This window comes from Podarcis filfolensis (assembly GCF_964270895.1).
Source record: "Podarcis filfolensis genome assembly, chromosome: 4".
In the NCBI taxonomy this organism is placed as follows: Eukaryota; Metazoa; Chordata; class Lepidosauria; order Squamata; family Lacertidae; genus Podarcis; species Podarcis filfolensis.
The window spans coordinates 76,124,685-76,143,681 of NC_139607.1; the positions used below are offsets into that span (position 1 = coordinate 76,124,685).

General features: G+C 41.7%; 1 protein-coding gene across 4 annotated transcripts in view; it reads left to right on the top strand.

The window, feature by feature from the left end:
- Positions 1 to 18,997, top strand: part of DCLK1 (doublecortin like kinase 1) — a 203,178-nt gene that overhangs the window by 84,405 nt on the left and 99,776 nt on the right. For all 4 annotated transcript variants that reach the window (XM_083609119.1, XM_083609116.1, XM_083609117.1 and 1 more), the window contains exon 4: positions 8,036 to 8,135. In XM_083609119.1, the coding sequence (XP_083465245.1) occupies positions 8,036 to 8,135 (100 nt within the window). The remainder of the gene's footprint in view (positions 1 to 8,035; positions 8,136 to 18,997) is intronic.

The window sequence follows — 18,997 nt, forward strand, 5'->3', positions numbered from 1 at the left end:
TCTTCCTCCATACAAACCAAGAGCTCTAATCAAGATTTGTTCTTTGTTTACAAGTTGTGGTTTTTTGGTGGAGACAACCGCAACCCTGTGTTTGGATGACATGTTAACAAAACTACAGTGTTGTTCACAGTCCTGTGGCAGGATCAGGATCCTGGAGAACAAACAAAATGGCTACCATCTCCTTTTGGGCAAACATGCACAAACATGTGTTTATGCTAAGCCATGATTTGGCTTAGCATTATGCACAAACTGAGCCATAGCGTACATCAAAAAGATGTAGTGTTTGTTGCTGTAATGATTAAATACTGTTTTTTAAAAAAATGGAAGTTTCTAGGAATGCTATTACAAAACAAAAAAAAAACAAAAGACTGTGGTTCTCGGAAATTAGTGTGATGTTCTCACACTTTTTCAAATGAGAGTGGATGTAATTATGTTTTTGAACTTCTAGACTATTACAGGGCATCAAATAAGCGGGTCTTATGTAAACCTTATGGATGAGGGTTATTTTGAAATATTAGCTTAAGTTTTTTGTTAGTTCATCACAATTCTGTGAATAGAAGTTGTTTTATTAAGAGTTACTGATACATTTGATGTTCTGAGTAGACTACTATACCTTATCACTTTGAATGTCTGGCCACCAAATGGCAGTCTTGCACTGTACTTCAAAGCAAAGCAAAGTGCAAATCTGGCAGAGGAAAACCCTTCTAAATGCAAGAGACTATTGATGTCACCTATTCAGAAACATTAGTCGAGCCCAGCCTAGGATGCTTTGCTCTCTTATAACTAATCCCTTCTTAAGAACAGATTGCATTGAAATACCATCTCATAGCAGTGCGGTATTGTGTTCTTCCTTCCCCTTTTATTGTTTAGGTGTGTGAAATCTCAGTCACACAGCCATATGCTGATGAATTGCCAGGTTGCTTGGGTATTGGATTGCAATAAAATGAGCATACTTTATAGTGTTTAGCCTGGTTTCAGTTTCCCCATCATGCAGAGGAACTTTGTGATGGACATGACCAAATGGCTCGCAATTGGGAGGAAGCATTTAGCGGTTTAATTGTAAGATTTTTATGATGGTTATTTGCCTTTCCCTTTAATGATGATAGAAAGAGCCTAAGCAATGTTTGTGGGATTATAAAAGGAAGTATCTTTTGTGGGAGCAATCCTCAAAGTGCCTCTCTTGCAGCAGGCCTTTATTTATTTTATTGCTGTTCACACTAGAATTTGTAGAATTCTGTTGAAATGAATAGGGGCTGTGGGTCAACATTATCTCCTAGGCTTAGCAAAATATTTATTGAGGGTAGAGGAGAACGAGAAAAGAAAGGTCTCTGCTGTATGGATATACTAGAGCATAAATTAATATCCTAAAAACCCTTAGACCCCCATCTGCACTATACAATTAAAGCAGTATCATACCACTTTAAACAGCTTCCCCCAAAGGATCATAGGAAGTGTAGTTTGTTAAGGGTGTTGAGAAGCGATAGGAGACTGCTGTTCCCCTCACACAGCTACAATTCGCAGAGTTCCTTAAGAAAAGGGATTGATTGTGAAACCACGCTGGACACCCTTAACGGACTACACTTCCCAGGATTCTTTGGGGGAAAGCCATGACTGTTTAAAGTGGTATGATACAGCTTTAAATATATAGTGCAGATGAGGCCTTAGCTCTGTGGCTACCTCCCAAAATCATTTGTGTTAGTCGAGACATCACAGCTGAGAAAACATTAGAATTAGAACATTAGAATTAGAACATGAGGTGGACTGATCCCATACGGAGTATTTGTGCCTGTGTGATATTTCCCAGGGCATCGTCATTGCACACACAGTTGTGCTGGAACGTGCTAGAAATAACTTATCCATCCTTCAGAGAAGTGGGACGTTAGCATGATCCTCCCTGTGTGATCTTTTAGGCCCTCTGTTATCCCTAGATACATGACATCTAGTCTTTTCGCATGCCAAAACAATTAGCCGAACGAAACAATGAATTTGGCAGTATGACATTGCTTAAGATGCGGTTAGGAATGTGAGCTGTACACTGGGAAATCATTGGCTCAGATATTCTCTCAGATGTAAACTCAATAGGTGGTCCCAGGCAAGTATTGGTTCTCATCCAGCATCAGCAACACATTGCTCTTTGTAATACTGGCAAAGAAAAATCTAGACATGCAAAACGGACCAGTGCTGGTCCCAAGAAGCTTGCACCATGGATGTATAAATAAAAATTAATGATGGAAACCTAACATAGGAACTTTAAAATGAAACAAAAACTATCCAAGAGTGTGGTGAATTGGTGCAGTTGCCTTGGGACACTTGCAAACCTAAGGTACAGAGGGAGGATGGAGAAAGGAAGAAAAAACAGCAATAAAGGGAAACAAGAGAAGACTTGATTGCAATATGTATCTTGTGCAGAGAGATAATTGTCCTGCTTCTGAACCACCAGATTGTACCCAACACTGCCGTTCTGCTTGAGAAACAGGCTTCTGCTTGTGCCATAGAATTTCCCTCAGACACCCTCAAAATCTGCCCCAGAGGATTGGGGGACCATCTGGAGCAGATTTTGGGAACACACAGGGAAAGTGAGGTAAGGAAGGGAAACTCCTGTTGCATAAGTGAAAAGCCACCCACACAGCATTGCATAGACCTCTCTGACTCCCACTCTTGATTCTGTAAACCTTCTGATTCTCCCGTGTTATGCATTTCCTGTTCTAAAACAAAGCAAGACGACGACTTCTTTGCATTTTCTGTTCAGCTATGTAGCCCTGCCTTTCCTTGAAGAACAGGCCAATGAGCCAACGTAAGAACCAAGCAAACTCTGAATTTGCAAACTCTTGAATTCATCCACAGGACTCAAATACAAATCTAATTTGTATGTAACATTACATTAAAATAATAAGAATGGTTCTTTGTTGGAGCTGAAATTTTCTGAGGAATTTGGGGATTTCCTCCCTTAACACCCCCCCCCTTGCATAGCTGGTAAATACCTTTTGATACAACAATTACATTCTTTTTAATAATTTGGCATAGTGCTATTTACATTAATAGGCATCCTTTTAGGGAGGGGAGGAAGCCAGTTACAGAAGCAACTATTTTGTTCTCTTTCTGAACAGATTTTCCTCTCCATTTCCAAAGTGCTTGGCTATCATGTGCGTTTTTCAGAGAGGTAGCAAATGTTAGGACCCCTTCCAAAATATTAATAAAAAGCAGCCATAGACCAATAAACAAGATGAATACACAGTGCAAAAATACAGCAACGCACATGAACACACCTGGTCTTCAGATGCCTTTTAGGGTACATATATTATTGCAACTAGGCCACTGTACCCATTTGGTTTGGTGCTTATTGTCTGTATCCTTTAATCTGCCCTTGCTTTTTGTTTTTAACAATCCTGGTGCAGTTGTACCCTGGCCTGGGATCACTCTGCTATGAAGGCTGAGCTGAAGCAAGGGAAGCCTTTTAGATGCTCATCATTACCGTATTTTTTGCTCTATAAGACTCACTTTTTCCCTCCTAAAAAGTAAGGGGAAATGTGTGTGCGTCTTATGGAGCGAATGCAGGCTGCGCAGCTATCACAGAAGCCAGAACAGCAAGAGGGATTGCTGCTTTCACTGTGCAGCGATCCCTCTTGCTGTTCTGGCTTCTGAGATTCAGAATATTTTTTTTATTGTTTTCCTCCTCCAAAAACTAGGTGCGTCTTGTGGTCTGGCGCGTCTTATAGAGCGAAAAATACGGTATATTCCCCATTTTGCTTGCCCTCTGCCCAGCGCACTTCACAGCGTGCCTTTGGAGAGTGCTGGCTGGAGTCTGCCTCATGCTGCAACGGAATTGTGCATGCTACACAACTGTGTGCTGTTTCTGGGAGGTTAGACCCAGAAGTGACACATGGATCTGATTGAGCCCACAAGTGCAATGGGGCTTCTGTCAATTTTTAACTGCGCGGAGCCTCCAGTTCATTTGCAGGGTGCACTCTTGTAAATACAATCTCATTTCCCCTCCTTTATAAATGGAAAACCTTTGCTTTGATGAAAGACCTCTCCTAGCTTGATGATGCAGCTGTCACCATGGAGATGTCCTGCCAACAACAAAAAGGATGAGTTCTCTGCAGAATTATTATTTTTTAACAAACAAACAAAAAAAGTGTAAACAGCAGATAACTTTTAATGCCTTTGATTAAATCCCTGTCTCATAACTCGGACCGGAAACGAAAAGAGGACATACAGATTTGTCTGCAGCACATTAATTTTATTCTTGTAAATGTTCTGTAATCCCCATGGAATGCAGTGTGCGTAATAACAGATTAACAAAATGGGTGTGAGTGAAAGACTTTGAGCCAAAGACAATAAAGAGAGGGATGTGTAATTAGCTGAATTTGAGGGAATGATTCAAACCCTTGACTCTGTAATTTTTCAAGTGTTAATATTTTGCTAATCACTTTTATCGTCACACAGCTCATCTTAAGGTTGTTGCCATCAAAGTTAAACCAGCTATTGCTTTTAAAAAGTGAATTTGAAATGTTTCAAAAACAACACACATTCCATTCTGAAGACATTGTCAATACATCTGGCTGCCTTGAGTCATATTGAATGAAAAGCTTCAGGAATAAGAAACCATTCTGGATATGTAAAAAAAAACAACCAGTTGCCACCAGGGCTTTTCTGCAGGATGATGCTCCACAATGAAATGATATTGCTTGTGGCTGAATTAAACAAATTGCTATGAAATATATACTGAAGCTAATCCAAGAGTGTAGGTGATGTTTCTGTCCTAGGTCTTTTAAGAGGCTGGCAAATGTCCAAAAATATAGTAGAAGATATAGTAGGAGATCTAGATCAGAGGAAGTTGTGGAATTTTTTACCAGTCATTTCCATGAAAAGAAGAGAGTCACTGCTATGTACTGAAGTTCTCACCCTGGGCCAGCAGGGGGATACTGTAGATAGTTTTCACTCAGGTCCGCATATGCAAATAAGGAATTGAAAGTGACTTTCAGTGATTGGATAGTTACAGAAAGTGGTTGCTGTTGCATTGTAGTTGAGCTCTGTATAAGCAGGTTGGCTGAACCCTTCAGTTCAGTTCTGCTCTGGCCTGTGAATAAACAAGAGCTGTCTGAAAAATCGCTGTGTCGTCTGATATGTTCACCTACAACTTAACAGTCACTGTAAGTGAAGTCAAAACTATTGATGAATGTGGCCTAACATGCACTGTGGCACAGACCAGAGAAGTTTGTGGAATTGGGGGAGATGACAGGCCAGCTCTGAAATGGCAGGCAGGTTCCTCCAAGACCTCTGCTGATATTGGGGTTTCTGTTGTCGGAGGAAGAGGACGCTAATAAGGGACCATTAAGAAGAGAGAGCAGGAGGGGGCTTGAAGCTGCCAGTCAAAAGTTGTTCAGCACCAGTGGCAGAAGAAGCGCTCCTATACTACTGGTAGATGTGATGGCTGTTCTTGTTGATTCTGCATTATTATCCAGTGCTCCTGTTCCACTCACACAACAGACTTGTGTAAAGGAACTCCCCCTCTCCTTTTCCCTGCATCCTTCTGCACACCCTTCAAATCTGCTCAAGAGGATTGGGGACTCACACTGAGTCCAGATAACAGATTTGCAAGCTTTGCTGTGAGATTGATTTACTTATTACCCCTCCCCCCAACCTACACACACACACACACACACACACACACACACACACACAGTGTTAAATTAAGTCTTATGGGACACCAGGACATTTAGGCAGTCATTAACATTCCGGATTAAACTAGCTCTTTTTCCTCTTATGTTGACTGTAAAATACTGTGTTTCTGGACGCTGTGTCTGTTTGTCCCCCGCCATGTAGTTTCATGCATGCAACTGAACGGTGTTTAAATCATCACTGTTGACTTGCACACCACTCATATAGAGAGATATTCTTAAATATTCTTGCTTTAGCATTTAAATTGGATGTCAGGGAAAGATGTGGAAACAGGTTACTACTTGTTATTCTGTTCGCATGGTGCTTTTTGTACAGAGATTCTTTCCCCCAAATCTGGGCTTCAGTAACAATAATCTGACCTAGTATAGCCTTTTATCCACTCCAATTTTCTGCCTGTTCATAATCAGTGAGAAATATTGAAGTTGAAGTAGTTAAAATGAGGGGGAAATACTTCTGAATAACTAAGGTTTCATTTTTGATTATCAGATCAGGCTAAATGACCGCAAGGACAGGATATAGTCTGTTCCAGCCTTCTGCATGACCCAGGGCTAGTCACTCATTCTCAGCCGAACCTACCACAGTGGGTTTTTTGTGAGATTAATAAGGGGGTGGAGACTATATATGGCACCTTAAGCTCTTCAGGGAAAAGATAAATATAATAAATATTATAAATCAATAAAATTAAATGCCATTATTATTTGTGTATCAGCCAGTGACCACAACCCGAAGCTCTGTGTTCACTGACTTTGCCTACGACTCTTTTACTGTTTTTTTACATTGTATTTTTATTGTAATTATATTATTTATCGTTGTTGCACTGTACACAGCTTACATTTTTGAAATATTGAGCAGTTCCTACATGCTTTAAATAAATGAATGAATAAATATTTAACTGCTCTAATGAGGAGATGAGGAGGAGGAAAAAGTTGCAGCTTGCAAGGGAATCAAATAAAACAATTGCTGGTTGTGGCTGTTCCATGTTTGCATATGGCACATCTTATCTGCATTTCATACTCAGGTGTTCTCGTTATTTTTACTTTTAGCAGAAGCATATTTCTAATCTGTTGTGGCAAACTGTCAAAGCAGAATCAAAAGCCCAAAGGAGATCTTGTCTTCTGCGTACCTGGCAGTTGTGAAATACCATACGAAAGAAACATTAACATTACTATTAGTATTAGAAAAAGAGGGAAAGAAACTAAGCAATTGGTGGGGGGGGGGCATCACAACAGACCCAGTCGCATATAACTGCACTCACCAAGCCATTTGTTTCCATTTTAGATGGGCAAGGTTGTGCCTTAGGAAACTATCTTTCCACACTGGGCATTGTTAGGAGCATGCGACTTATGTAGTATCCAGGTCCCTTATTAAAATAATAATAATTTCAAAGGTCAGCACCAGCATTTTGAATTGGGCCTGAAGCAGGGGTAGGCAACCTAAGGTCCGTGGGCCGGATGCGGCCCAATTGCCTTCTCAATCCAGCCCACGGACGGTCCAGGAATCAGCATGTTTTTACATGAGTAGAATGTGTCCTTTCATTTAAAATGCATCTCTGGGTGATTTGTGGGCCCTGCCTGGTGTTTTTACCTGAGTAGAATGTGAGCTTTTATTTAGAATGCATCTCTGGGTTATTTGTGGGGCATAGGAATTCATTCATTCCCCCCGCTGCCACCCCACCCCCCAAAATATAGTCCGGCCCACCACATGGTCTGAGGGACGGTGGGCCGGCCCACAGCTGAAAAAGGTTGCTGACCCCTGGCCTGGAGTAATAGTGTAACAGTGTTAAACATTCTGACTTTCGGTCTCACGTCAACATCCAGGTAGCTGCATTTTTCACCAGCTGAAGTTTGTCAATCAGGAAAGGTAGCCACACAAAACGCACATTGCAGTTATTCAGCTGCAGATTTTGAGGAGAAGCTGGTCAGGTTGCAGTGGTAGCTTGTTTCTAAAAACAGCAGGTTCAGAAATCCCAGTGCTCAGATCACAGAATTTGTTTCTGTTTGTTTGTTTGGGTCCTACAAGCTTCCCATAACTCCAGTTACTGGTTATCTAATAGATTTTGTTAAAATTATCACAATAATCTTTGCCAACAGCAAAGCAAAGTAAACTGAAACCTACCAGAGATACTGTATACAGATTGCCAAAACATGAAAGTTATACAGCAAAATTTTCATGCAACGTGGTAAAGTATACCAGTGCTTTCCACAAAAATCTTTCATATTTTAAAAAGTTTCCCTAGCCAGTGATTTGGAGTACTCCTGCAATGAAATCTCTTCTGCATTTAAACCATTTTACTAGATGTTCTCATTTGTGAGATAGCTGGTGTCAATTTTGTTCTTCTTTTTTCTTATTGTAGGTGATGTGCCTTCAGGATTTTTTTGGCGAAGATGACATATTCATTGCATGTGGCCCTGAAAAGTTTCGTTATCAGGATGACTTCTTGCTAGATGAAAGCGGTAAGAAAACAACATTTTTCATAGATGTATCACTATCTATCTATCTATATATTTTTAATTAATAAATGTTTTAAATTTCCAAGTTGTGCATTTGTGAATGGTTTTTATTACCTGGGCCAAGTGGGCTAAATGAAACCGTTAACTCAGAGTTTGATACAAAAGGAGTCACTTCATGTTTCCAAAATCCTTTCCTTTTGCAAAATATAACCTATTAAGGCTAGAAATGTCACGTTTAACTGTCAGGTTTCTGTAACCTTGAATAGTATATGTCTTGTTGGTGAGGCAGAGAAAGGGGAAATGGTAACAGTTCCCATCTGTTGTGATTTATGGAACACTGGCCAATGTGTTAAGCAGCTTTTTGGCTGGGCTCTGAGTAGCAGACACTGCCAGCTGGCTTGTTCTTCTCCCCACATCAGGAGAAGACACTTTCACAGTGGAGAAATTTCTGTGGTGGGGCATCTGGGAAATCTCTCAGATTGTGCCTGTCCTCAAGGAGTAGGTCTGAAGAGTTCTGTCATAATCTCAGGTGTCGAAAACTTGTGTTCGGAGTGGAGTGCAACAAATGAGAACATGATGAACCAGGAAGAGGCTGATGCTGAATAAGCTTAGGCATGAGTCACTGCTCAATACTCCCCCTCCCCATCTCAAGACACATCAAGGGTAGCAGCTCATATAGAAATTTGGTGGTGGGATGTGCTGAGGGTGGTTAATTCCTGCTCTGAAAGATTCTGAGGGAAGGTATTAGACTGAAAAACATTTCCTCACAGCATCACTGGAAGGTAGCTAAACACTGGTATCTTATAAGATTTGCTGGATCAGACCAAAAGCTTATCTAGCGCAGCATCCATTTGCTCACATTGGCCAGGCAGATGCCTATGAGTCACTTAGTATTGCAGCACATGCCCCCCAGTCTCTGAGTGGCGAGAGATTCCAGGGGTTCCAGCCCTCAACCAGAATCTGCTTTCCTTGGAATGGAGGTCAATGGAAACTGTGGTGTCTCTTGGACATATAGTATTTGTAATGGCTTTAGGGGTTGCTTGTGCGTAAGTTGCCGCCGCTCTGGGCTAGGTTGGCTGGTTAAACCATTTCTCGCTGGACAGCCACCCACTCCGTGGCTGTTCAGTCGCTGGCAGAATCCGTCAGTGGGCGTTTCTTAAACCTTTTCCAACATAAAAGTTGTTTGACGCCCAGTCTCCTCCTACTCTCCCTGCGCGGAAGTCTTCTGCGCAGGGAGGGTGTGGGTAGCGGAGGACCTGTGCTCTCCCCGCTGGTGTCCAGTGAAGAGTCCCGGAGCCTGCTCTCTGCTTCCCCCATTGCCCCCCCCTCTATCCCTGGTGTTGCGCTGATTTTCTTCCCCAACAGGAGACCTGCCTCTCTCCCTGCTTGGCCCCTCTCCAGCATCACTGTGGAGCCTCGCCTCCTCCTCTAGTTCCGATGGCAGTTCCCTGACAGTATTGTTTACACATATAGACAACCTGAACTTAGGCTGGAGAGGCTCTCGGCATTAACACTCCAACAGATCTGGCCTCCCCACTAGGTTTCAAGGGAAGCCCCAAGCCACAGCTTTGGGTCCAGCACAAAGCAAAGCAAGCCTCTGTGTTTCCAGCTTCTGGCAGGAGCCAAAACACCCCCACCCACCCCCCTCTCTCTCTCACACACACACAGTCTCCCCCTTGGCCTGCTGTTTCCCCTCCTAGAATTAAGTGGCATCCAGCCAGGTGTGGTAGGAAAAGGCCCATCCATTCGTTTCTGCTGCAACAGTGCAACCTCTTTAGACATGTAAGTGGCAGTATTGGTTTGGCTCATTCCACAGGTTTTGTCTCACAGATACAGGATTGCAGGCCTGGATGGGACCCACCCAACCTATAGCGATACCTATCCAAAACGAAAATATCTATTCGTGGGCATAAACACAAAACAGCTGGAGAAGTATCTCAGTAACAAAGCATCAAGATAAACAGTTAAGCAAATTAGGCACCTCTCCCCATATAGCAACAGGGTCAGAGCAGTCAACCCTTTCCCCTTTGTGAGCTTACACAATACACACTCTAGCACTACAATTTTGTCGTCGCTTGGAAAGTCTTTTAAGTCACGATCAAAATCTCCCAAAGGTGGCATAATGAAACATTTAGGTTCCAAGAACTCTTATCAATTGCCTTTTGCTTTGTTGGAAATTTACATGGTTGGAGGTTTCCTTTTTCTGGTTTCTGTATTGTAACAGTTGTTACAATTTAGTTTTTAATACGCTATTGTTGCTCAACAAGAACATAAATCTTATTGTTCTGTGTCATCTACATCAGTGCTGGCAAACCTGGGCTCTCCACGGGATGATTGACTCCCAATGCCATCCGCCCAACGCAGCACAGCCAATGGTTGGGAATGATGGGAATCACAGTGCAGCAGTGTGGGAGGGGCGGCAAGTGCCTCTTCCCTGGCGGTGACTTTCGAGGGTATCAGACTGGGGTCCTTCTCAGCCATACCTTAGAGATGCCAGGGACTGAACCTGGAGCCTTTTGCTTTATTCCTGAGCTATGGTCATTTTCCGTGTCTTTTCTTAATCATATTTTGCTTTATTGTGCTCCCCGTGATTAAGGGCTGTCAGATTTCATTGGAGGAAAAACAAGGTTCAAACAAGTTGCATATGGGGACATGTCTCAGTGATCCCATTCACTGAAATTCCGTCTTGTCCTTGTCATGAGTTTATGAACTCTATTGTGAAAATGAATGGCTCATCTCTCAGCTTCATTCTTTCGTTTGAAATGTGGGTGTATAGGACAATCCATTAAATGAATGAAATTTTGTCCTGAATAAGAGGCTCCCCTTTTGTGTTTGTGTGTCATGTAAAAGCAAGTCGCTCAGCATACTACTTACTTAGACATACATTTTATGTACCAGAAGCTCTGGATAAGCACATATTATTCTTCCTGAAAGTGTCCACATACATCTTGTTACAATGGTGGTCTCTCTTCTAAATAGAACCTAATTATTCAAAATCCATAATTCATTAGCTTTCAGAAAGTGCCAAACTTTCCTGGGGGCATTTGAGGATAATATATTCACCCTTAATATTCATTACGTTCTTTTTTAAAAGGGGAAAAAATCTTATTAAAAAAAAGTCACAGTATGCCAGCTGAGAGAAGAAAACCTCATTGGAAAAATGTTTCAAAACTGATTAGTTCTGAAATAGTGTAATAACCTGAAATAAATTGATGAACATTTCATAAAGCCAGGAACTAATGGAATTGGTTTAGGGAGGGAAGAGTGGAACCTAGAGGATTTTGTTTTCTGAACGAAGATATGGCATTGTCTTCCAATGCAATGGCATACAATCAAACTACTGATAAATCTTTACCCTGTTTTGTGGCATGGCTGTGCTTTGCCTGTCTTTAGTTTATTTATTGACATTTGTATCATGCTCAATCAGCAATGTCCTCTGGTTCACAGATTTAAAACAATTAAAATACAATTGCAGTTTCAAAATTAAACAAAGCAATGTATAATAAAGACAGAAATCAGGCGAAAACAATGCTGTAAACTGCAGAGGCAACAGACAATGCGCTGTAGGGGGTTGGAAAAGGGTCTCATTCCAACTTGAATGCTCTGCCACCGCACTAACACTCAACAATCTCTTGGATTTCTCTGTTAAAAGGAAACCTGTGGATTTCACCCTTGGTACCTAGAGCCTAGGAATACCTGTGGCTACAAAGGAAGATCAGTAAGTTAGGAAAAGGACATGTTAATGTTGCTGCAAAATGCTCAGAGGGTGGAAAGCTTGACTCAATGTACTGGAGGCTTCAGGTTACATGGCTCCAAAATCACATCCACCTCTGAAATTGGGGACTGGAGGACCCCTTTAGTTAGTACCCTGTTCAGCTAAGAATAACTCTTAAGAAATACAGAAACGTGTCACCACTGGAGAATAAGAGTCTCTAGCAACCATCTAGAGCAGTGGTTTGGAACCAGTGGCCCTCAAGGTGTTGTTGGGCTCCTAATCCCATCAGCCCCAAACAGTTTAGCCGATGGTCAGAGATTATGGAAGCTGTAGTCTGGCAACATCTGCTCCCTGCCCATGAGCTAAAGCCTTCCTACATGGAACTGCTTACTGCATGATACTCTTAAAGCAGATATTATGCTTTGAATAATCTAAGGCTGACTAATTACTGGTAATTTTTTCCTGTTACCATGGTGCTAAGAGGATGAGGTCATAGGGTGGTGATTAAAACAATATCTTACTCTTAGTGAGTTTGTTAAGAGGTATAATACCTCCTTTGCGCAGAAAGAGAAAACTTCAATGATATCTGTGGACTTTCAGCTAACATGACTGAGGTGGCAGTTAGTCCTAGGAAAATCTACTGGAGGCTTGTTAGGAGACAAAAAAGTGGGGGATAATTGGAAAGCAATTCATTTTCTTGGTGTCCATACTTGGTAAAATAATAGGGTGATTTTTTAAAGCATTATTGCCTATTCTGTCAGGATAAGAAGTTTAGGAGTCTTGAGCACTTAGAAGAGGTTGGGGTAGGCATCCCCAAACTCAGCCCTCTAGCTGTTGTGGGACTACAATTCCCATCATCCCTGACCACTGTTAGCTAGGGATGATGGGAGTTGTAGTCCCAAAAAGGCTGGAGGGCCGAGTTTGGGGATGCTTGGGTTGGGGAGACAAAGAAAGGTGCTGAATCACTCCAATTATACAGCTAAGCTTTGTTTGACCTTATAGAGTCTCTCCCCCACTACTTACTTTGAAAAGGGAAGCTGAAGGACAATTCTTACATTGCAGCTGCTGTGTGGCAGGTTACTGGAAATGTTTCCACATGGAAGTGGCCACATGAGACAGCTGGAACCTGTGACAGAATGCTCTCACCACATTGGCACTTGAGTTACTTTTGAGAGACTCTAGGGAACAGCTTGCTGTGCATCTCCGTCTTGTTCCTAAACCTGTTCTGTACTCTACAGCCTTTGAATGTGTGGGCTTTCTTCAAGTGTGGTGTAAAAATAAGTTACTTGAAAGACCAAACCTCTCCTTTTTAATTCAAGATGCCCAAGGTGGAGGCTATGTAGCTGTATCTGATTTCCCATCCCTCCCCAGCTCACTAAGTCAGGAACCCATTTACATGCCAGGTGGCCTGAAGAAAACTGGGATTAAACTGAGTTTAAAATCTCTAACCTCTTTTACTGAATATTCTCACCATTAGGTAGTTAGTATTTTTCCTTTTGTTAAGGGCTTCCTTATTAGATCCTTGACGGAGGACAAGGCCATCAATGACTGCTAGTGATAGATGTATACCATCTTCAAGGCTGGAGGCAGTATGCCTCTGAAAACCAGCTGGTGGGAATCTCAAAGGAAAAGAATGCCTTCATGCCCTACTGGAGGACTTTCCATATGCATCTGATTGGCTACTGAGTAAGAGGAGAGCTAGGCTAGATAGGCCCCGGGGCAGAAGATGAGTAGCAATGCCTTGTGGAGCACCTTGGCTCTCTCCAGGTTTAGTGAGAGGGGGGCATTCCAGCGGCAGCAGAAGTGGGAGTGTGGGGTGCTTGGTTGGGGAGGGAAACGGCACCTTCCCATTTCACCTCTGGTTGCAAAACAAACAAGGTCACCCCTGTTATCACTGTCTACTCTACTGCATTTCAGTCATGTCACTTGTGGCTTATATTTTTGCACCATGCTCTGCCAAATCATGCACTTTTAATAACTAGACAATGTCAATTTATTGCAGTTCATGATGTAGCTGTGCTGAAGATATTTCTGATCCCACCCTGTCATCTTCTCTCACCATAATTCTTAAGAGCTTTTCAGTCTGGAAGGCTTTTCTGAATCACCCAAGTCCTTCTTAAGGACTGCATAGTTACCTATGTGGTTCACACTGATGAGATTTTGGTGTGAAGCAAGTTGAATTATGAGGCCTTGCATCTTCCTTAAAACAAAGTGAATTGGAATGGCTACCCAATAGTTTTGCTGTTTCTTTGGGCTCTTGCTGCAGGCAATTGGCAGTTGCTTTGTGTTTTGGATACTTATATTTTTAACCTTTGCCAATGATGCCATCCTCATGCCCGCCCGGCAGGACTCTTTCAGTGTGCATCATTCTGTACATCTGTGCATAACAGAATGAAAAAGATCTTTACTGTGAGGCAGGATTGAAAGACTGTCATTCTTGGGATAACTTACAAACCACAACCATATTAAAATTTCATACTACCAATTGAACACATCAACTCCGCCCCACCCCGATGCTTCATTTTGATTTATTGTACTCATTTTAGTTTTGAAATGGCACTTGGGATGCCATCTTTGTCTTGACCTTTTGCCAGGATGACTAATCTCTCACTGCGCTGGTAATAAGAAAAGTACTTAATTTCATGAGCTGGAAACCATACTAGGGGGAAACATGATGTACCTGATTCTGAAGGCGGCCTGAGCTGGCTTGGTTGAGGACATGCTTGTTACTATTTTGCAAAACCGCAAACACTTCAGGTTGGTTTTTTTGTTTCTTAAAAATATCCTGAAGACAGTATTTAGAAAACAATTCATATTCCATCTGTCTGTGAATCATGCCCGAAGCAGCTAACAACATTAATTAGTTTTAAAAGATCAGTAAAACAGTGGAAAAACATTGCCAAAACTATTGCTATGAGTTGGGGGAGGGCAGTAGGCTATATGGCTGAGCCCCTTTCTAATTTCTGGATTCAATTTGTGGAATAGCCAGACTAGCTTCTTGTTGAGGTAATGACCCTCTAAGTATGGCTCTGTGCCAGATGGCAAATGGGTGGGTCCAACTCCCTCAACTTGTCGGTACTTAGAAAGAAAAAGGCAGAGTTGGTGTGTGACAGGTAGAAGCTGGACACAGGCTGCAGACTGAAGCCTATGCGGCAGAGCCATGCCTGATTTCTTCTGGAATCCATCGTAGGCTCAGGTTGTATATATGTGTAGATAAGCATATACAATAAAGACACCACAGTTTCCGCTGTCCCTCATTCCATGGAAACTGAACCCTGGGTCAACACCAGGAATCCCTGGAATCTCACCCTGCTCAGAGATTAGGGTGGTGTGCAAGACTATTAAAATAGATAATAATAATAATAATAATAATAATAATAATAATAATAATAATAATAATAATTTGTTAGATTGAATTTGTTAAGGAGTCCTGCCTTATTCCTGAACTCCTGTTGTCAAGAAAATACTAACACATCTCAGTATGGAGGACAAGAGCAAGCAGGGACACATATAATTTTTATAAAATAGACTGCCCCTGTATCTCTATGAGTCCTTCCCAGTTGGACTTGTAGACGTAGCTGCTTGCAGGACTGGGGGAGTTGTTCTCAGCTCTTTGTTGCTGAGTCATTGACTCATAAGAACTGTAGCTTAGAGGAGGCTGTTCCAAGAGCTGGGTGGGTGGTGCCTTGATCAGCCCAAAGACTTTATAAGGCCAGCTGAAAGAGATGCCAAATAGATTGGTCCCTTTGGGGTCAACACTTTTGGGTTGAGATGAGGCCAAGGGCACCACACTATTTGATTGGCTTTTGCTAGGAGTATAACTGGTTGTATTCTTTTATGTTTATACTTGGTATGCCAACCATCCCAGGTCTGGTAAGAGCATGAGTCTGGTTCAGGCTCATGGATCAAGCTTTGGTTCATGGGTCCATGCTTCTCTCTCCAGTCCTCAGGCCACTTCCCATTCCTCAGGCCTAGATGGAGGATGAAATGTGTTGCACATCTGACTTTTGTTGGTCAGAATGCAGTAAGCTAAGACACTCATTTTTGCTCCACCCACCACTGACATGTGACTCCCAGAATTTTGTGTATGACAGAATGTGGCCCTTGAGCTGGGAAAAAGGTTCCCTATGCCGGAACAGAATAGGCATTATCCTAATATATAGATATATAATACATAAAGCTGTTCTTTAAAGTTGGGGAAGGTGAAGCAGATACAACAGATACTCCTTTTAGTAGCTGACTAATCGGCAATAGAATTTAAGGGGAAACCACCTTTTATGGCTACTTTATACCCACTTCATTTCTCTGTAATATCTTGACAAGTTGGCTTCCCTAGGCAAGAATTAATGTGGCTCTAATTTAATTTTATAGTCATTTTGATTGCTGCATATTTATTTGGCTCAAAGTCAGTGATAACATTTAGAAATAGAAACACATGTTTTTCAGAAATCTGCCGCTAGAGGAACCCTTTGCTCACCCTGGCCTCAAAATGCTGTTTCCAGAAGAAACTTGGGTTTCATCTGCAAGAGGGTTTTCAAAACTGAAAAGCTGTAACCACACACACTGGCCTCATTCAAATGTAACAGTAAACTCTGGTTTAGAGTTATGTGAATGAGCCTGAGACTGGTCAGCTATCCCTCATCTCTTCCCTCCTCTGGTGCAGCTGCAAAGCGGTTGGAAGCTTTCGCTTCCATTTTTAACTAACTACAGTTTAGCATTAAACTAAACAGATAATCTGTAATCATTCTTAACTGGGTAACTTAAATGTCCCAGCTTCAGCCTGCAGCAGATTAAACCCCAAAACTGGATGAACTTGAATGACAACATCTGGCACTCTGCACAAAAAATGCACTGAATGTTTGCAGAGCCCAGTGCTTGTCAATAATAATGTCACCACATTCTAACAATACAACAAGATTAAACATTCTTCAGTAATAGTTCTGTTGTTATGCATGTTTAACTTTTAAAGCAAAAAATAAATAAATGTGCATCTGAAGGCAATTCCTGTCATCTCCTTCCCTAGCAGGAGTCCAAGGGCATGATCTTCCAGGTTAGCAAGTGACCAAAGGAAGTCAAGGATTAAATTTGGAGACAAAATGCATACCAGAGGGTGATGATCTTGTGTTGCATAGATAGAATTTTATAGAACATTCTTCATCTGACAGAGGCTTCTCCCATTGTCTTTCTAAGACCAGAATGGAGTCCCTCATTCTGGGCACAGACTATCATTGTCAAAAATTAGACCAGTTACAGATAGGTAGCCGTGTTGGTCTGCCATAGTCAAAACAAAAAAATTTTTTTCCTTCCAGTAGCACCTTAAAGACCAACTAAGTTAGTTCTTGGTATGAGCTTTCGTGTGCATGCACACTTCTTCAGATACCAAGTGTGCATGCACATGAAAGAAGTGTGCATGCACACGAAAGCTCATACCAAGAACTAACTTAGTTGGTCTTTAAGGTGCTACTGGAAGGAAAAAAATTTTTTTGTTTTAAAAATTAGACCATCTAAGAGTGCTGCAGTTGCGTAATTTTAGACACTGGCTATAACAGTCTTATTCTAGAGGGTAATGTGTATTCCTTCACTTTACTTCAAAATGTGGTTAGCCAGCCCTGCTCCTGTTCTGTCAGCTGAGTAGGACCCTGGACTTCCTCCTAGACTTTTTGTTTGATGCTGTGCATGACGTCAGTGCTGTCAAGCTAATTGTGCATATCCCACTCCAGAAACATTTTTTGCACTCAGTTCCTGACCAAAGTGGCGATATGAATGATCAAGCCTACTTTTGCATGTCACCTGTCTTGATGGATTGAGGTGACGGTTTGAATGCTTTTAAACTAAATTGCGTTCTAGATGTCATAATGCCATTATACTAATCTATAGTGTGACCACATTTGGACAACAGTTCTGGTTGCTTCACCTCATAAAAGGATATTTTAGGGACAGAAAATGTTCAGAAAAGGGCAGCCGGAATAATCAAGGGGAAGGAGCAACTCCGCTATGAGGAAAGGTTACAACTTCTGGGACTTTTTAGTTTAGAGAAAAGGCAAGTAAGAGGAGACATAATAGAGGTGTATAAAAATATGCAGGAGGTGAAGAAGGTGAAGAAAGTAAAGATTTCATCCCTCTCGCATAACACTAGAACTTGTGGAAGATTCAGGACGAAGGAAGTAATTGTTCCTACATGCATAGCTAAACTATGGAACTTGCTCTCACAAGATGCAGTGGTGGCGCCAACTTAAAAGGTGACTGTTAAGGAGGATTAGAAAAATTAGTGGAGGAGAGGGCTATCAATGGCTATTAGCCATTATGGCTGCGCTCTGTCAGAGACAAAATGCATCTGAATGGCAGTGACTGTGAGAACACAGTGCTCAGCTAGATAGGTCCTTGGCCTGACCCAGAAGGCTCCTGTTAAGGTCTTATGTCCCTGTTCTTTTACTCCATCATTTCTGAAAAGAGATGGTGGTGCGTACAGGGGTTAACAACATCTGGAGTTGCAGGTTAGCCACCCCAGTTTCAAAAGTGAATAAAATGAAGAATGAAAACTATGTATTGCAGCCTATTTTATTGGAAAGGTTAACCTTTACGGTACTAATCTAGTCCCTGCTCCCATTAACAAAAGCACTGAATATTTTTAAAGGTTTTATGCTCTTAAATAGGAATGACTCTTCTGCAGTTAAGAAAAGACAAGGACTTGCACCTGAGAATTTATGTGTGCTACTCTGCAAGAAAAAAAAATGCTTCTTAAATCAGAATTATATTGATTTTTGCCTCCTTTCTCCTTAATGAAGCTAGAATTAAATAAACTCATTGCTGTCCTTTTTTTTTTCATGCAGAGCAATTTTCTTAATTGAACATTGCCTACCTCGGCTAAGATCTTGGCTTGCAGCCTTGGTTGGAATGTTTCTTGTTCTAGATTTTGAAGTGTGCACTATCCCGTTGCTCGTAGGGCACCAGGAAAAGGAAGAAACCACTTTTTTGCCACTTAAGATTGAAATTCTGAAAGAGGTATATAGAGCGTTTTGTGTCCTAATTGGTGCACCTGAAGCCTGGGCTCCAACATGTGACCCTCCAGGCTTCTCTGTCTGCCTACTGGGACCCTTCCATTTTTAAACTGGAGAAACTGCCATGGGCACCACACATATCACTGTCCTAT